This window comes from Cynara cardunculus (genome assembly GCF_001531365.2).
Source record: "Cynara cardunculus var. scolymus isolate 2C chromosome LG 6, CcrdV1, whole genome shotgun sequence".
Lineage (NCBI taxonomy): Eukaryota > Viridiplantae > Streptophyta > Magnoliopsida > Asterales > Asteraceae > Cynara > Cynara cardunculus.
Window position 1 is genome coordinate 16,613,877 of NC_037533.1, and position 19,202 is coordinate 16,633,078.

The 19,202-nt window shown below is 34.4% G+C and overlaps 1 protein-coding gene across 2 annotated transcripts; it reads left to right on the forward strand.

The window, feature by feature from the left end:
* The first annotated feature begins 12,341 nt into the window (after positions 1–12,341).
* On the forward strand, positions 12,342–18,668 carry LOC112514928. 2 transcript variants are annotated; one of them, XM_025121567.1, is made up of 9 exons: positions 12,342–12,739; positions 13,543–13,609; positions 13,692–13,770; positions 13,922–13,967; positions 14,565–14,663; positions 14,757–14,825; positions 14,913–15,210; positions 15,969–16,153; positions 16,624–18,668. In XM_025121567.1, exons 1-9 carry the CDS (start codon positions 12,356–12,358, stop codon positions 18,241–18,243), a joined length of 2,847 nt encoding a protein of 948 aa, XP_024977335.1. In that variant the 5' UTR covers positions 12,342–12,355; the 3' UTR covers positions 18,244–18,668. The 2 variants fall into 2 exon arrangements, with proteins under 2 accessions (XP_024977335.1, XP_024977336.1); XM_025121568.1 differs by having other exon boundaries at positions 15,969–16,114.
* Positions 18,669–19,202: the final 534 nt, after the last annotated feature.

Below are 19,202 nucleotides of genomic sequence, written 5' to 3' on the forward strand. Positions count from 1 at the left end.
TATAACTTAATTAATATATATGTATATAAAATAATAATGATAATTAAATATAATATATTATTAAATTGATTTGATATTTTATATATTTTAGAAATCACACAATTTCCAACTATTCAACACCCTTTGCTAAAGGGGTGCCATTAACACTCTCATTGTTTATATGTATATACATTTACATACTTAATAAATAAGTAACTTTTTTTATTAACATGGATATTCAACTCGCTATGCGAGCCGACTAATCCCAGGACGACCACCTGCTTTGCAGATATCCCGGAGTCACCGCATTTGAACCTCCGTGGCCACAAGGGGATTTTTATTATTTCTTGGATTTGAACCTGAAACCTCCTGGTACTTTTGACCTTTGGGGTCACGTGTCATGTTTCTGTGCGACGGTTTTTGATTTTTCCCACTTAAACATGTATCTAGACACAATTTTCACTTACGGTTCAAATAGGTCTATTTAAGTGACATATGTCCCTCTACACGTTTATTTTCTCGTTTACGTGGTTTAACTGATTTCCCATATTAATTAGAAATCCCCGATATGTTTTCTATAGTTTCTAAATCTAGAGGCTTCTTTTCCAGACTTAGCAGCCTGATCTATGAACATGTATGTAGACACAATATACATTACTAGTTCAAATAGACCTATTTAATTGACATTTGTCATTGTAAACATACCTTGGGCTCGATAACTGTAAAAACCACTTGTAGCCCTCAAATAAATATTGGACTCAACCAAGTCTTCGTCCACCCTTTTCCGAACCAGATCCATGCCTTGGGCTTGAGTCCCAGCTTCGGTAGGGGTCCAAACATCATTATCCATTTCTAATTTCGAATTCTCATCCATAGGTGGAAATTCTTCTATAACGRCATCAATTGGTTGTTTTGCTTAGGGGCTCTTTACTAAACACTTATCCGGTAAGTGCTTATCGGCAAAAAAAAAACACTATCATTTACTTATCGGGTAAGATTTTTAGTACATCAAAACAGCATCGTATGCAACAATTTACCCGGTAAGCACTTACCGTGGTAAGAGTCGTTGTCATCACTTACCGGGTAAGATTATTGGTCATTGTCTTGCTCTTACCGGATAAGATTCTTAGTCCTTATCATATTCATCCGATAATGTAATGTGATTTGGTAAGCGCTTACTTGGGCAAGCATTTGGTAAACGGCCCCTCATTCAACGATCCCTTTCCCTGAGCTGGTTTTAGCTTTGCATCCATAAAAACGATCTTAACGTGGTCAGATTAAAAGACCAAAATACCCCTCTTTTATAAATAAAAACAACATATAAACATCACTTCTAGATAATTAAAAAAACGATAGACAGTTACAGATCGTTCATACCGTTCCTATGAAAAGAGCCTCTTCATTGAAAATAAAATGTAATCATTCCTAAAGTCAAAATTTGACTTTTAATCTAGAAGGTATAATTTTTATGTGTATGGTAACATCATCACATTCGTAATCTGAATTATATAAAAAAAGTCAACATAAAAGTCAATCATGAATTTCTATTTATTTATTTATTATTATTTAGTAAATGCTTCTCACATGTCGTGTTTATTTATATTTAAGAAAAAGCAAAGAGTAACATGATGAGAACCTAATAAAAACGAACTGATAAATGTGTTTTTATGTGTACCGGTTGCTTGATCATTTATGTCGTATATGTAATGAATATTTATTGATTCACATATGAATCGTTCTTTGATTTTTTTTTGAAGAACTCGTTATTAATATGAAAAATCAAGATACAAAATGAATTATATGATACCAGAAGAGTATTCACACAATACAACGAGATACATCGCGATTTTAATGTTTTTTTCTCTCAATCGATGTTATAATACGGTTTTACGTGGTTTTGAGAAAACAACAATGTTTTTATTTTTGAATAAAATATAAATATGAAGATATCGTAAAAAATGAAAAGAAAATATTGATATTAATTAGTACCAAACTAACTATTTAAAAAATTTCTTCTTTTTGTGTATTTCTTTAATTCATTTTTTTATTTTTGGTTGAATAATATAATTTTTTATAAAGATAATAATCAAATATTTTGTTAGAAATAAATGATTATTCTAATTATTTTTTTATATTTAAAATGAGATACTTATCCTCTGTTTGATTATGTTTATTGCAGGTAGTTACACGAATTCAAATATGAAGTTTTAATAAGTTGTGCTTACACACAATTTACTTGTAATCTTGAATTTAAAGTAATATGCATCAATAAACAGTACTTTATGCATAAAAAATAGTTTTAAAAGTTTTTGTCAAATGTTTTATAATGTAATATATATATATATATATATATATATCAAATGAGAACTAATTAGTTTGTGGTAACTGTGAGAACCAATATTAACCACAAATCAATAGATAAATTATGAAATTTATAATTTTGGCAATTTTGAATTAAAATATTAATGCAAGGATATTTTTGGTATTTTAAAACTTTCCTCGCTCCTCTCTTCTCTCTCCGGCCATTGTCCTCCGGCCACCGTCCTCCAGCCACCGTCCTCCAGTGACACTACAATGATATCACAATGCATCATATATGTGCTTGGATATCACATTGATGTCATTTGTGTGGTCGATCGAAGATGTAACACAATGATATCACTATGCATCTTATATATGATTAGGTATCACAATGTATCTTTTGTTTAACAGAGTCAATATTTTTAGGTATCACAGTGGTATCATAGTGGTATCACCAGAGGACGGTGGCCGGAGGCCGGAGAACGGTGGCCGGAGAGAGAAGAGAGGAGAGAGGAGAGTTTTAAAATACCAAAAATATCATTGCATTAAGATTTTAATTTAAAATTACCAAATTTATAAATTTCCTAATTTATCTATTGATTTTAATTTAAAATTACCAAATTTATAAATTTCCTAATTTATCTATTGATTTGTGGTTAATATTGGTTCTCATAGTTATCACAAACAACTCAGTTCTCTCTTGAATAGGTCCATATATATATATATATATATATATATATATATATATATATATATATATATATATGAAATGATTGGATATAAGATATATTGGGAATAGGAAGCGTTTAAAAGGGTCAAGTGTAAACAAGATCCAATAATGGGGGGTTGGAGATGGGCAACACATATGGCACCATCACCTTCAAAGCACCTCCCACATTCTATCCACTCTTTCTTCATTATTTCATGCCATATATAGAAAATCTTTTCCCACATGCTTCGTCATATATATATAATATGTAGAATTGGGATCATGTGAAAACAAAAGTTTTTTGTAAGAATTGTAAGACTAATTTCTCAACCCTTTGATTAGATTTACAATCTGAACATTCATAATCACAAAATTGCCACGAGACTTCTCAACAGTCACAAAATTGTCACCGTGCAACTTTAGACCATTAGATCATTAGCTTATAAAGTTGATCAATGAACATAAATTGGTCTTACGAGTCTCATGAAAAACACTTGGTCTCACGTGAACTCAATCCATAATATGTATGTATGTATGTATATATATATATATATGTGTGTGTGTGTGTGTGTGTGTGTGTGTGTGTGTATGTGTGTTAAAGAGAGTTGTGTTCAGACGAGAACAATTACCAAATAATAAAACATGAGAAAGATTGAATCACTTTTGATTTTATACTACAATCACGTATAAAATCATATGTGATTTGCGACCTTGGCCGAAACTTGAGTTCACATGCGAAGTTAACTACACACCTTACGTTGACAGTCTTATGTAATCACATATGATTTCAGTGCAAACATGTTCTTTGATCGTTTTCGTGTTTTCTTCTTTTGACCATGTTTTCGTTTGGTCGTCACTTTCTCTAATTATGAATTTGTGTGTGTGTGTGTGTAGTAAATCAAATATAATCTTAAATCAAATGCGTCGACAATCTTTAGCAAGATCTAGGTCGTAAGATAAGTTGTCCATACACCATCAAGTCCCCTTACGTGTATTATCATATGTGATAAAAATAATTTTACGTTTTTATAAAATAAAGAGTTTCTCGTGTAAACATCCCGATATATATATATATATATATATAGAGAGAGAGAGAGAGAGAGAGAGAGAGAGATGACGTTTTAAATGCAACTCATCATATTTGTATAACTAATGCAACTCAATCAATTGAGATATTTATGGAAATAATGAGAGTTTATTTATTATGATTTGAAAGATGACTATAATTCATTAATTATGATCAATATTTTATATTAGAAACAATCTAAACTTTTATAAGATCATATATTTATCAAATTAAATGGACGGTTAAGATTGAGTTATATTGGTTATACAAATGTAAAATGTTACATAATAACTCACATTTCTCTATATATGTGATGTGTGTGAAAGAGAGAGAAATTTTTTCTTACACTATTTTGGACAAACATAAAAACTCAACTTTCCATATGATGGATTCACACCACTCTTTTTATACACGTATAATTGTAATGTTTAATATTTTCTCCACTAAATTTATGAACTTTAGGATTGTTTGGAATTGTTTATTTGAAACAATTTATGTTTTTTTTATAAAAGTTTTTATCAACTTATTATAAGTTTAAGTAGTTTAACTTATTTCAAAAAAAATTATTATCGGTTTGACACCGATATAAACTGTTTATCTAAATACTCAAAAATGCTTATTACCGGTATCACACCGGAATAAGTCAATAAGTTATTTTTATAAACGATTCCAAACACTCCCTTAATTTAGTTGTCATGTATTTGAATGGTACAAAATTTTATTTATGAAAAATAATATAACTTATAACAAAGCTTAATAACATAAAATCCATTTTTTTTATTTATTAAATAATTATGACCGAAGGTGTTCATTGGTTAAAATCCAGTGCATTTAGGAGTATCTAACTTGATCCGATCATGTAATCGATGTTGACTTTTTGTCATCTGATTAACAACGAACATCTGATCCGATTGATGATTGAATTGAATCAATTCCATTCTTTGAGTAGAAGTATTAGTTATCAATAGGATAATATTCGATTCATCCAATTCTTTTAAGACAACTTTCAACTAATTACACACACACACACACACATATATATATATATATATATATATATAGAGAGAGAGAGAGAGAGAGACTTGAGATCATATGAGACCAAGAGTTTTTCATGAGACTCACAAGACCAATTCTCAATCCTTAGATTAGATTTACAATCTGAGAATCTGAACATTCATAAACGCCACGAGACTTCTCAATAATCACAAAATTGTCATCATGCAACTTTAGACCATTAGATCATTAGCTTATAAAGTTGATCAATAACCATAAACTGGTCTTACGGGTCTCACGAAAAACCCTTGGTCTCACGTGAACCCGACCCTAATTTAATAAAAACTACTAATTATAAATATTAGTTAAAAACAGTATCGAAAATGTTAATAACGATATATAGTTTTTAATTTGATGATGGTTGGATAATATTTAGATGGTAGTTGGATCAGTTCAGTTCGGTTTTACTAGTTTCTAGACTACTATTCAAGAACCAACCGATCTAATGAAGATGTTGAAAAACTGGATCTGATTCAATTCAACTAAAATTGCCTATCTAGATTATCGTCAATCGGTTTACGTAACGCCCCAAAGCCCAAACCAGTAAGTTGGTCCAATAACTTCGAATCCAACTTAAAACCATGATGAAAGTTATTGATAGCTTATAAGTTAAGGCTTATAAGAAGCTCACAAATCCTATTTTCTATTCATCTGAGATGAGTTTTTATAGTTTAAATTAAATCATATAATATTTCACACCCTACCAAATACTTATAAGTCAACCCATAACCTCAATTTTCCACCCTTGCAATATAATCCACCACTATATATTTCCCACTAACATAAAGCAAAAATACTATAAGAATAATTAGTGCACTTTATATCATTTATATATTATTTAGCAGTTTTAACTGATTTATCACGTTTCATTTTATTCTGTATCCAATCAAAGGAGGCAAAATGGACGGATCGGATGATCGGTTATGGTGCACGATTGACTTTTGATATTGCTGTTATTTTATCTATATAGTTCATAATTACAAGTTACACGTTAAATGATTAAAGATAATAAAAATAATGTATCGCTGGTATCAACTTGAAACCCTGATGTGAATCGGGAACTGGATGACTGAAAAATGGGAGGTTGAACATGGGGTCGACCCATGAGTACCGATGCTTCAACTGTGTGAACTATGTGCCTCATTTTCAGGGTTTTTGTCTCCTTCCTTTTGTCTTGTGTCAATATCTAGCAACGAGTGTCAAAATGTTCGAAGAAATCCGTTCATATTTTGTATCAAATAATACCAACAAAAGGAATGTCAATCTCACACAAAAATATGTAGGTCCATTGACGTATTCAAATTAGAATGTCGACTTTGAGGTATAATTAAAAATCATCTGATCAAAATTTCAGTATTATCTTCTTATAAATAAAGCATTTAACAATCTTTTTTATTTGACAAACCCCCCCCCCATATATATATATATATATATATATATATAAATAAAATAAAATATTAATTAATACAAGGTTGAGTTTATGTGAGACAAATTTGTTTTCATGAGACCCATAAGACCACTTTTTTACATTTGAAACTTCACAAGAAAATATGTGAAAGTAAAAGAAGCCGAACCTTCACAACAAAACACACAATGAAGGTTACCTTCACAGCGTTTTGTTCTGAAGTTTTAAGTGTAAAAAGTGGTCTCCACGGGTCTCATGAAAACAGACTGATCTCACGTGATCCCAAGTCTATTAATACATTTGAACTTTATAAAACTAAGGGTGAAACACATTTTTGGTCCCTCATATGTGCTGCTTTTTGGTTTTCGTCCCTACAATTCTTAAAATATACTGGTGGTCCATTTTTTTTATTAACCTGGATATCTAACCCACTATGTGAGCCGACTAATCCCAGGACAACCACCTGCTTTGCATATAGCCCGGAGTCACCGCATTTGAACCTCCGTGGTCACAAGGGGATTTTTATTCCTCTTTGGATTTGAACCTGAGACCTCCTGGTATTTTTGATCTTTGGAGTCAAGCTCAAATCAATCAGGCACCACCATTGTTGTTCCATTTTTTTTGTGTGTGTGGGGGTGTTAGGTTTCTGGGTAGATATAAAAAATAGAAAAACCAGAAAACCATGGAAAAATCAATGAAAACGTATATCAATATGGATGTCAAATTACTTTAAAATAAAATGAATATTTTTTTTTTGCGTAATTTGTATCAGTTCAAGCATGTTTGAGATATCGTAAGCTATTTTATTGTACTGAATTTATCCAAAAAAGAACTCCCTTTAACGCACGATATTCTAACTTCCAATTCAGTTATTTTTTTCAAACATTACAAATACGATTTACAGTCTGTTAATATTCCTAAAAGAATAAATTTTCATAAATAAATTGTTTTTCCTTTTTTATATAAATCTAAAATTTTCAGTAAAACTGAATGATAATAGAAACATATACATACGTATTTATTCATTAATAATGTTTAATGCATCTGTATACATGCATGTCGTTTAGTTGTTAACTTGTATTATTTACATACGTATTTTCTGAAAATATGCACAAGGCCGAAGCTTTTTTATATCGGACCCCAATCTTTCAAGCCCGGTTTCAGTAAGAAAAAAAATTCGAATCCACTCGTTTTTGGATGTGAAATATGGGCCGGTTTTGGGCCATAGGAAATGGGTCGGGCCATTTCGAGCACTAATTCGGATTTAATAATTAAAAACATGTATTTTATTTGAAATATTAAAATAATTCGAATTTTGATTACAACAAATTAATATGACAAGGACAAATAATTTTATCTGGTAAGAGCGAACGTAAGGACCGAGAGTTTTAACATGTAAGTGAGGACGATGACTCCTACCAGAATTAGCGCTTACCGGGTAAATCGTTGCATACAATGTCGTTATCTTCTGGAACATTGTATAATTCTCATTGACGGTGTTTGGAGTTGTGAATGTGTTATGTTCTTTCTCCAATACGTCAGCTTTGATTTCAACGAGACTGCGGTCCAATGATTAGTTGTCTTGAATTGACTCATTGTTATTGTACCGATCCTTCGAAAACGTGCACACACACGTATCCCTATCGAATATTTCGAAAGAACGTGGCATCATGTCGTTAAAATCACGTCACTAAAAAAAAACTGTTTAAAACTGTTACAAATGCTTCGATTCCGTCACAATCAGAATCAACTTGTAATGTTCTTGCTTTTTTATAGTTATAGAACATCGTAGCGATTCTTTTTTAACGTATGGAAATCTAAAACGTGTTTTAAAGTAACTTTTAATTTCCTACTAAGATATTATTAACAACGTTACCAAATGAAATCTGATTATTTTTTCTCGTATATGGTAATCTGTAAAACTCAGTTGGAGGGTGTTTTCGCTATTTTATCCATGTCGTGATTCTTTTACGATCAAAATGTCCAAAGGGTATTTGGGCTAGCGGTATCGTAGCCTTTAACCTCCTCAGAGGTCAGGGGTTCAAACCTCACCATAGGCGAGGAGGGTGTGTGAGTTTATTTGTTGCATTTGCCGTATATAAATATTATATACATAAAAAAAATGTCGAATATCTCCGTAGAAAACCCAATTGGACCCGTCGAGACCAATTTGCATTTGATCCATTATATGGTTATGATTGGTCATGACGGTGTGATTTTAGGATGCATTTGGCAGGAATACAAACCGGAGTCGAAAAACCTCAAGGACTCTAAAATACTGATAAATCTGAAACTTGCAAGAATAAAAAAAATACCATATATAAAACTTACTGAAAATGAAATTCGAATATCAGATATAACAATATCAATTTTTTGAAAACTTTTGTGTGAAATTGCATAACACATAGGGCCCGTTCACTAAACACTTACCATGTAAGCACTTAACGATATCCCTTAGCATGACAAGAACCAAAAATCTTACCCGGTAAGAGGCAAAACAATGACCAAGAGTCTTACCCGGTGAGGGAAAAGATTTTTACTGATAAGTATTTACCGGGTTTAAGACGCTTACCAACAATTCATTTTGATGTCCGAGAATGTTAGATGACAAGGTGATGATAATTTCTTTTGCCGGTAGTCACTTAACCGTTAAGTAAAGCCTCGTACAGTCTCTAGTAATACTAAATCATTAAAATCACTTTATAGACACGACTTTTTTGTACGCGTAAAGAATCTTTTTTAAAGAACAAAAAGGTAGAGAAAGACGAAAAACGGTCACTTTGACTGAAATTCCTGTTTTCGGAAATTGATTTTGTGCATAACAACTAGCTTGATTGAGCTGTATTCGGCCTTGGTCCGGACTCGACCTGTAATGAAAATTCCAGGCTTCATTCAGTATTTTTCGGGCCAAATTTTAATCATGCTTGAAAACTAATCAGACGTTTTGATTTAGTCTAGGACTGAACTCAAACTTATTGAGAGACCGTTTTACCAAACACTTACCGAGTAAACGTTTACTGAGTGATTTACTCTATCAAGCGAACATAACAAAGACCGATAATTTAACCCCCAACAATCGGGAGTTTTATACCCGGTATATGAGGGAGAAGACTTTTGCTGAAAAACACTTAACCCGATAAACGTTCAGCAAACGACCCTTAAACGGGCCGTTTATCCAACGATTACACAGTAAGAATCAACAATTTCATTTAACTTACCAGGTAAGATTTTAATCCATCAAAATAACATCATATAAAAACTGATAACTGTTTATTGATATAAGAGTCGTTACCCTCATTTAACGGATACTTTTTTCAACCTCCCAACATTTTTACGTGCCGACTCTCGTTAAAAAAAACATGATGAATGCAAGTAAAAGCTGATGTCGGTTTTCACATGAAATACATTCTCAAATCATAACTTAAAACGACTTGAAACTTTTGATGTTATTACGTGGCAGATGGTGATTGGGTGTGTGTAGTCACGTGGTCCCCACGTTTCAGAAATATTTAGTGGGTGGTGGACCCACCACTATTACCACCTGTATCTCCTATTCCCATCATTAAATGCGTCCCAACCAAATATACGTGGAGTTCTATTTATAAAATAATTAATAAAACGTTAATTATTTCTTATATATTAAAAAATAATGTGGTTTTGTGAAAAATAAAATGTTTTTATTTCTTAATAAAATATAAATTTGAAGATATTATAAAATATTAAAAAAATTAAACGATATTAGTATCAAATTAACTATTTAAAAATTCTTGTTTTTTGTGTAATTTTCTTTAATTTAATTTTTTATTATAATTTAATTGAAGTTTAATAATGAACTAATTTATTCTTAGTTTAATAAAATAATTTTTTTATGATAATTAAGTATTCTTTTAGAATTCAATGGTTATATATTATATTTTTTATATTTAAAATTATGTTTATAATGTATTTGATTATGTTTATCTGCAGTTAGTTACACGAATATAAACATGAAGCTTTAATAAGATGTACTAATCCACATTCAACTTGTAATCTTGAATTTTAAGTAATATGCATCTATAAACAATATTTTATGCATAAAAATTTGTTTTCAAGAGTTTTTGTCAAATGTTTTATAATACAGTATAGATAGCTGGCCATTTTGAAAAGTACGTGAAAAGGTTGTCATCTTGTTAATTACTTATACGTATATCAGTTATTTTTGGTGAGTGTAATTTTATTTATACATCAATTAAAGCATCATAAAAACTAACCTGGTTGAAGCGATGTAAATATACCGAAAAGTTTAAATTAGATCATGTACCAAAAAGTAAAAAAGTATTACACTGAAATGGTAAAAAAACAAACGACATCTTAAAAGAAACCGTCGTTGTGTTTCCTTACTTTTGTTTAATACATCGATTTGCTTTTAAAAAAAGATCTTAAAACCCGCACATAGGGTTATACAGGCTTAGGAGCTGTGTTGGCAGCTACTAAATGGTTTAGTGTAGAATGATTAAGAGACTCTTATAATATAGTGCCAAATGAAATATAATTGTTTGTTAATTATTCAGAATGAGTAACAGCCCCATCCCGACCCCAACCCCGGTTTGAGTAACAGCCCCCGGATCCGGGACTCGTTTTAGCGAGAAATTCCCGTCCCCATTCGGATCGGGTGAGCCGGGTTCCCCACCAGATCGGGACAAATAACCATCCTTATAATGTATGTTTTATTTTTATCATAAACTTATTCTTATTTTACCGATTTATTAACAAGAAGAATTTACAACTGCTCTTCTTTCTACTTTCATTATTAAAAAAAATCAATTTTATGTGAAATAAATTAGAGAAATTGACAGAAATAACCAATCAGCAAATATGGTTTCAGTTTTTAATCAATCCTTATGCAGAAGGCTTGTATGTACTAGAAGCGTATTCGCGCAATACAGCGAGATACATCTTGATTTTAATGTTTCGTTTTATATTTTTGGTCTATTAATATTATGCTATGTGATTATGAGAAAAAGAAAATGTTTTTATTTTTGAATGAAATATAAATTTGAAGATATCATAAAATTTTGAAAAAAACAAACGATATTATACTAAATTAACTATCTAAAAGTTCTCGTTTTTGTGTAATTTTTTTGATTCAAAATTTTATTATAATTTAATTGAAATTAAAAAATGAATTAATTTATATTTGGTTTAATAATATATTTTTTATTAAGATAATAATTAATTTTGTTAGAATTCAATAATTTTCATAATTATATTTTAGATTTTTTATATATTTTAAAATGAGATGTTTATCCTCTATTTGATTATATTTATCCACATTTAGTTACACGAATTTAAACATGGACCTTTAATAAGTTGTACTTACACACAATTTACTTGTAATCTTGAATTTTAAGTAATATACATCAATAAATAGTACTTCATGCATAAAAACAGTTTTTAAAAACTTTTATCAAATACTTTATAATATAATATAAATAGGTAAAAATTTGTTTTCAGTCCGAAAAATAAATGAAAATTCTTATGCAAAAAGTGGATTATACGATGTGATTCCACTTTTTGCATAAAAATGATTACTTATTTTTTTTTCCATCGAAAACTAATCCTGTATAAAGCTTCTTACATAAAAATTATCTAAAAAATAAATTTAAAATCGCACTTGTTTTTTTTCCATTTTTTCAAATAAAGACAAATTACCTTCTGGTACCAAAATCCGAACCTGAGGTTCGGAGATAGGTTCGGGATACCTAGGGAAATAATACTCTGCAATACGGAACTAGTAAAAGAAGAGAGAGAAACTGCGTAGATAGAGAGAGAGAGAGAAGAAGAAGCTTTGGAGCTGAAAAAGATGGGTCAGATCGTGAGGAGGAAGAGGAGAGGAAGGCCATCCAAGATAGATCGAGCACGCCGTAACTCTTTCGTAGCGCCGCCGTCACCGGTGGACCGACGGAGGAGCCGTAGACGCCGGAACGTCAAGTACAGCTTTGATATCGATGATTACGTCGACGATGACGAGTTTTATGATGATGAAGATGAGGAAGTCGGGAGGAGAGAGAAGAAGCTCAGATTACTTCCATGTGAAGATGATTCCAGGTCGCAACGGCGCGTGGGACACGCGCCGTCGTATACGTCATCTGACGACTACGATGAAGATGACGATAGTAAGGCCTTGAAGAAACGGAAGATTGGTGGAGTTGATGAAGAGGATTACGAAGATAATGAAATTGAAGAGGTATTTGATTTATTGGATCTGCAATCATTCGAATTTGCATATTGATAATGAGGAACTCATTGCAAATCACTGTGAACTTTCTACAAACTTCAAACGCCATGTTTATATATTCGTATATGAATGGAGAGATTGGATTGATTGTAACGGTCGAGTCAACTGTCAAAAACTAATCCCCACATAGTCGCACAGAATCTAAGCACGCGGCCTACATTTCTCTCTCTCTAGTTTCTGTCACTCACTCTGTCTTCTACTTATGGGTGTTTGCACACTTTTTCGAAAATGTAAAAAGTAACCGCAGACCTATTCAAGGAGAAGACATAGTGAGTGACACTCAACTACATAGAGGATGCAGGTATTTTGCTTAGATTCTATGCGATTGTGCGTGGGGCAAGCGCTTACGGATATCATACTTGCTGATTGGGCATGACAAGGACTTGGAATATTAACCGATAAGAAGCATAGCAAGCACGAGAGTCAGTAAGCCATGAGAAACTCTTAGCTCTTACCCGGTGTAATACGCTTACTAACAATCCATTTTGATTGCCGGGAATGTTACACGATATGGTAAATAAGGGTGATGTCTCTTGCCTATTAATGCTTGCCTGATAAGAATTTGGTAAACGCCCCTTAGCTTTTGACAGTTGACTAGACCATTGCAATCAATCCACTCTCTCCGTTCATGTGTGCATATGAGCTCTCAGAAACATGGTGTTTGAAGTTTATAGAAAGTTCACAATTAATTGCATTGAGCTGTGGGACTATTAGTTTAGACTTTTGAGGTTTAATTTCTCACATTTTTGCAGATAAGAGGACGAAAATCGGAATCCGAAGATGAAGAAGAAGAAGCAGGAGGGACGAACTTTGTTTGTGGTTCGTGAACTTGGGTTCTGTTTCTTTCTGCTTCAAACATTATGAAACTTGATTACTAATTGGTGATTGGGGTATTGAGTAGGGACGGCGTTGGATCTTCGGAAGGAGGTAATGTTGCCTGATAAAAAGACTCTACAGTTTATCCTCGACAAACTTCAAAAGTAAGTATCAGTGGTTTAGGGGCCGTTTACCCAACTCTTACCCGACACTGGGTAAGTGTTTAGTGAACGACCCCTTACTATTTGGGTTTGTATTCTTTTGGGTAAGAGCTTCTTCAATATGTGATTTTTTGCTATGGCTTAATTGTGGCAGAAAAGATATTTATGGGGTTTACGCTGAACCAGTTGATCCTGAGGAGGTACTTTTGAGTTACTATCTACTCTTACTATTTTGTATTTCTGATAATTGGAGTTTGATACTGTGAGAAGATGTGGAATCGAGCCCTTGAGGACAGAACAGAGCTCTGACATACGTAGAGGAGAAATGGTCCAAGTCAAGCCAATGCAATACTCTAACATGCCCCCTCCAAGAGAGGCTAGAAAGGCATGGATTATCCAGATTGCCCCAGAGCGCCCGGACCATGCTCTGTTACCATGTGAGAATACACGGAGAGGAAATGGTCCAAGTCTAGTCTATGTGGACTCTAACACGCCCCCTCCAAGAGAGGCTAGACAGACATTGAGTATCCGGATTGCCCCATAGTGTTGTACACTGCATTGATACCATGTGAGAATATACGGAGAGGAAATGGTCCAAATCTAGTCTATGTAGGACTCTAACACGCACCCTCCAAGAGAGGCTAGACGGGCATGGGGCATCCGGATTGCCCCAGAGTATCGTGATCCTAGAGTGGTAATCCATCTCTGATACCATGTGAGCACATATAGAGGAGAAATGGTCTGACTGATGTGGGACTCTTAAACAAATGTAACAGACGTTGTTTGCTTGATTTCAGTTGCCTGATTATCATGACGTGATCAAGCATCCAATGGACTTCGCCACTATCAGGAAAAAACTTGCTAAAGGAGCCTATTTAACATTGAATGAATTTGAGGTTAGTCTATCGATAAAGCGTTGACTTTATAGTTGGTTTTGTTTTCTTCGGTCAATAAATATCTGAACAAGCATCGGTTTTCTTGAAGTGCAGCATGACGTGCTTCTGATTTGCAGAAATGCAATGCAATACAATGCACCCGATACAATTTACTATAAACAGGTATTCACTTTGGATGTTTACGGGTTCCCTTTTGTTTTAGCCGTTACGTTCAGTTTGTTGATCTCACCACGCTAATAATTTGGGAAGGCAAGCTCTATTCAAGAGCAGGCGAAACTGAGATTCGAGAGGCTAAGGGCTAATGGTGATCGATCTGAGTTAGAACTCAAGCCAGAGCAGAAAACGACACCAAGTTTCTCGTTACCTAAAAAACAATTAAAGAAGTCAGTGGCCCAGACTCTGCAGGACCCTGTTGGCTCGGAAACCTTCCCAAATGGTTCATCTGGCCAGACTCCTTCGTTCAGACAGAATAGTGGTGAAGTGCTGATTGCTGAAAATTCTTCGTTAGCGGAAAACAATCTAGATAAAGAGCAAGAACTACTACCAGGTATCTCATTGGTCATCACATTAATTAATAATTACTATCTTTCGGCATATCTTTTTAACTTAGATTCAAGTACAACACACGTCTTTAATGGAAACAGCCGCTAGATCACCCCCTGACCCCATCTCCAGGTGGGACATAATGGACTCGTTTGGTTTTACTATTTTATGCTCCTAGGGTTGCAACTCAAGCTTGATTAAGTGGATAAACTAAGTGGACGTTTGGTTTGCAGAATGGAATTTAAATTCATCAAAGGATTTTGACTTTAAAGGAATTAGAATAGAATTTAACTACGCGTTTGGTTGATAGGAACTGGAATAATCTTTCAAAAGAATTGAAATCTCCATATGTTGTTTGGCAGATTTGCTCCAATTGGAATGAAATAGCAAAAATACCAAAATACCCCCTTATTACTTTTTCATACTTTTTTGCTTAAATTATAAATAAAAAAAATGGTAATATTAATTGGAAGGGAGGGGGTGGATGTCACGTGGAGGAAGGTGTGATTTTCCTTGGTTATTCTATGTTTCAATTTGCCTATTTCTTTTTGTTGCTTATTATTTACTAGTCTTGGTTCTTTCCTTTTTACTCACACTTTTGCACAAGTCGGGATCTTCATAAAAACAATACTCTACCCTTTGAGGTAGATTACCGGTTTGTGTGCCCCTGACCTTACTTTCGAGTGAGATATACTGGGTTTATTTGGTTTGCTTTAGTTATTTCGCATCCCTACACATATTTATACTAAATTGCTTATTCAGGGAAGGGCTTCGTATCTAAACTTGGAAGGAAGCCATCCATACATGATGAAAATCGACGTGCAACATACAACATATCCGTTCAACCAGTAACCGAATCAAGCTCTATATTTTCTACCTTCGAGGATGAAAGCAAACACTTCATTCCTGTATGTCGTAATAATGCTAAATGTCCTCGTGTTTTAATAGTAATTATCTGCTCACGTCAAGTTCAGGTGGAAACTTCAAAAAAATGAAAAACTGAGGAACATCATAATAACCGTTCATCTGGATGGTATGCACATGTAAGCAATTTGTCGGGTATGCACATGTGCGTGAAAACCAAGAAACAACTTCAATTACCTGTATGCACGTATGCATACCATCCAGATGAATGGTTGTCATAGTGTTCCTCGGTGTTTCATTTTTTTGGGGTTTTCCCCTAAACCTCCCTCTATATTTAGGGGAAAACCATAAAAAAATGAAAAACTAAGGAACACCCTGGTAACCACCGTTCATATGGACGGTATGCACATGTGCATACAAGATGAAGATGTTTCTTGGTTTTTATGCACGTATGCATGGTAGGGTGTCCTCAGTTTTTCATTTTTTTTTTGGGGTTTTCCCCATACCTCCCTCTTATCAGCTCTTTCATATGGTTATTATCTTTGGGCATCAGGTTGGATTGCACTCAGATCATTCATACGCTAGGAGCTTGGCTCGTTTTGCTGCAACTCTTGGATCTGTTGCTTGGAAAGTTGCATCTCAGACGATTGAACAAGCTTTGCCCGAAGGTGTCAAATTTGGCCGTGGATGGGTAGGAGAATATGAGCCACTTCCGACCCCTGTACTAATGCCGGAAAACCGCTCCATGAAAGAACCGGATTTTCTTTCGAACTTCAAGATTGATGGAAAATCTTCTAAAAATGCAGCTTCGGGCAATGATAAAGCTCGTAAAAGCCCTCCGGTTGATAACGGGCTGAATGAAGGTGGTTGTGGTTCAAGGAAATTGCCAGTATTCGGGAACACCACCGTCAGTAATGGTGCCCGGATCCATTTAAATCAAGAATCTCCGAGGGCGGCCGGTAATGATCTAAGACCTCCTTTCTTTTCTTCGTTGCAAGTGAATCCCACGTTTTCCGGTACGAATCTTCCGCATCAGAACGACACACCATCTAGGAAGTTTGCCAGACCCTCACCTCAAGTTGAACCGAAACCGAATCACCCGCTCCCAACCCATGCAAGTTCCGCAGATTTCTTTGCAAAAAGACTGATCTCTAACGTTTCTGATATCCCGTCTCCTAGACCCGCAAAACCCATTTCACAAAACGGAAATCTTATGTCGTTGGCATCTTTTAAGCATCCGATTCCGAACGGTACAAATGACGGATTTTCCCCTAAAGGAAAACCCACACCAGTTTTTCAAGATTCTAATAGAATGGTTCCTATAGACAGCAATTTACCGTATCAACAGGAACGAAAACCCACATCAGTTAGTCGGGATTATAACCGAATGGTTCCTATGGACAACCATTTGCCGCATCAACAGGAACAAAAACCGACATCAGGTAGTCGGGATTATAACAGAATCGTTCCTATGGACAATACTCTTCCCCATCAACCGTGCCTTAATGATCCCGTTCAGATGATGAAAATGTTAGCCGAGAAGGCTCAACCTCAACAAAATAACTCGAACGGTTTTGGTTCGGGTTCGGGTTCCCCGGTTGGCCCAAAAAGAGAGGATTCAAACAAAGTGCAGCATCAACAAATCTATTCAAATGGTTCGCAAATCGGCTCAAAACGAGACGATTTAAGCAACGTTGCATTAACCGCTGCTCAGGCATGGATGTCATTAGGCGGGACCGCCGGAGGGTTCAGTAAACCACCATTAACCGAAAACCCGAACCCCCACAAGATACCTGCCGATTCTTTATACAACGATCGCCTGCAGCCTCAAGTTTCACGTTTTCGTGGCGAGTTTCCCGTTCCTGGGATTCAGAACTACCAACAACCGGTCCACGCTTTCGTCCCACAACCCGTTAGAACAACCAACGAGGCCCGTTTCCAAAACCGACATTCTGGCTTCCCTCAACTACTAACCACGGATCTATCGAGATTCCAGGGACAGTCTGGTTGGAGAGGGGTCGCACCTCAATTACCGAACCCGTCAAAACCGAAGCATCAAGAATCAGGCCCCCCGGATTTAAACGTAGGCTACCAGTCAATGGGGTCGCCCGTTCGACAGTCTACGGCTATGTTGGTTGATTCTCAGCAACCAGACTTGGCTTTACAACTCTAAGGTGATGTTTACTAAAAATACCTGGCAAGTGCTGAATGGGTAAGAGGCTCTGGCCGGGTCAGCATCTCGGTCAGCAATATTTGGTTGTTAGAAGACGTTGATAAACAACAGTATCTCTTATTCGGTAAGCACTACTTATCTGGTAAGAGGTTATAAGCACTTAGTAAACAACGTCTCAAAAACGAAAGAGTATAATAAGGGAGGGTTAGATGAGTTCATGTTATGGTTGGAAATTTGAAATAGAGATAAATCTGAGTTATATAGCAATTTATAGTTGTACGTTGAGTAATTTATCTGTCTTGTCTTGTCTAATCTGCTTTATTTTTATGCGGCAAAAAGACTGTATTTTTGTTGTCTTCGGTCATATCATGTCTCGCTGTAACTGGTGTGCCAAATTTAGGATAAATCATGTCGTCTCGTTCTAATTGTCGTGTTAAAATGTAGGACAAGTATTGCAGACATGATTGGATAACACCAGAAGGACGAGAAGTCGAGATGCGTTAAGCGGATTTATTTTAGGATTTTAGTTTGATGATAGCAGTTTACCAAATGCTTATCTGAGTAAATACTTACCAAATCACATTACATTATCGGATGAATATGGTAAGAAACAAGAATTTTACCCGGTAAGAGCAAGATAAAGACTAAGAGTCTTACCCGTTAAGTGAGGGCAATGACTCTTATTGGTAAGTAAATGATAGTATTATTTTTTGCTAATAAACACTTATCGGATAAGTGATTGGTAAACGATCCCTAACTATATTTATCAACAATGTCACCCAACCCAATCTTAACTAAAAGTGTACTTTCTGTCTCATCCATGTACACCGTTTTTAACTTTAACCCATTCAATTTAATCTAAAATATTATTTTATAAAAAATTATATATTTAATATTTTATGATGTATAATTTTTATTAATTTTATGTTTAAAAAATAAAATACACGAAATATTTTATA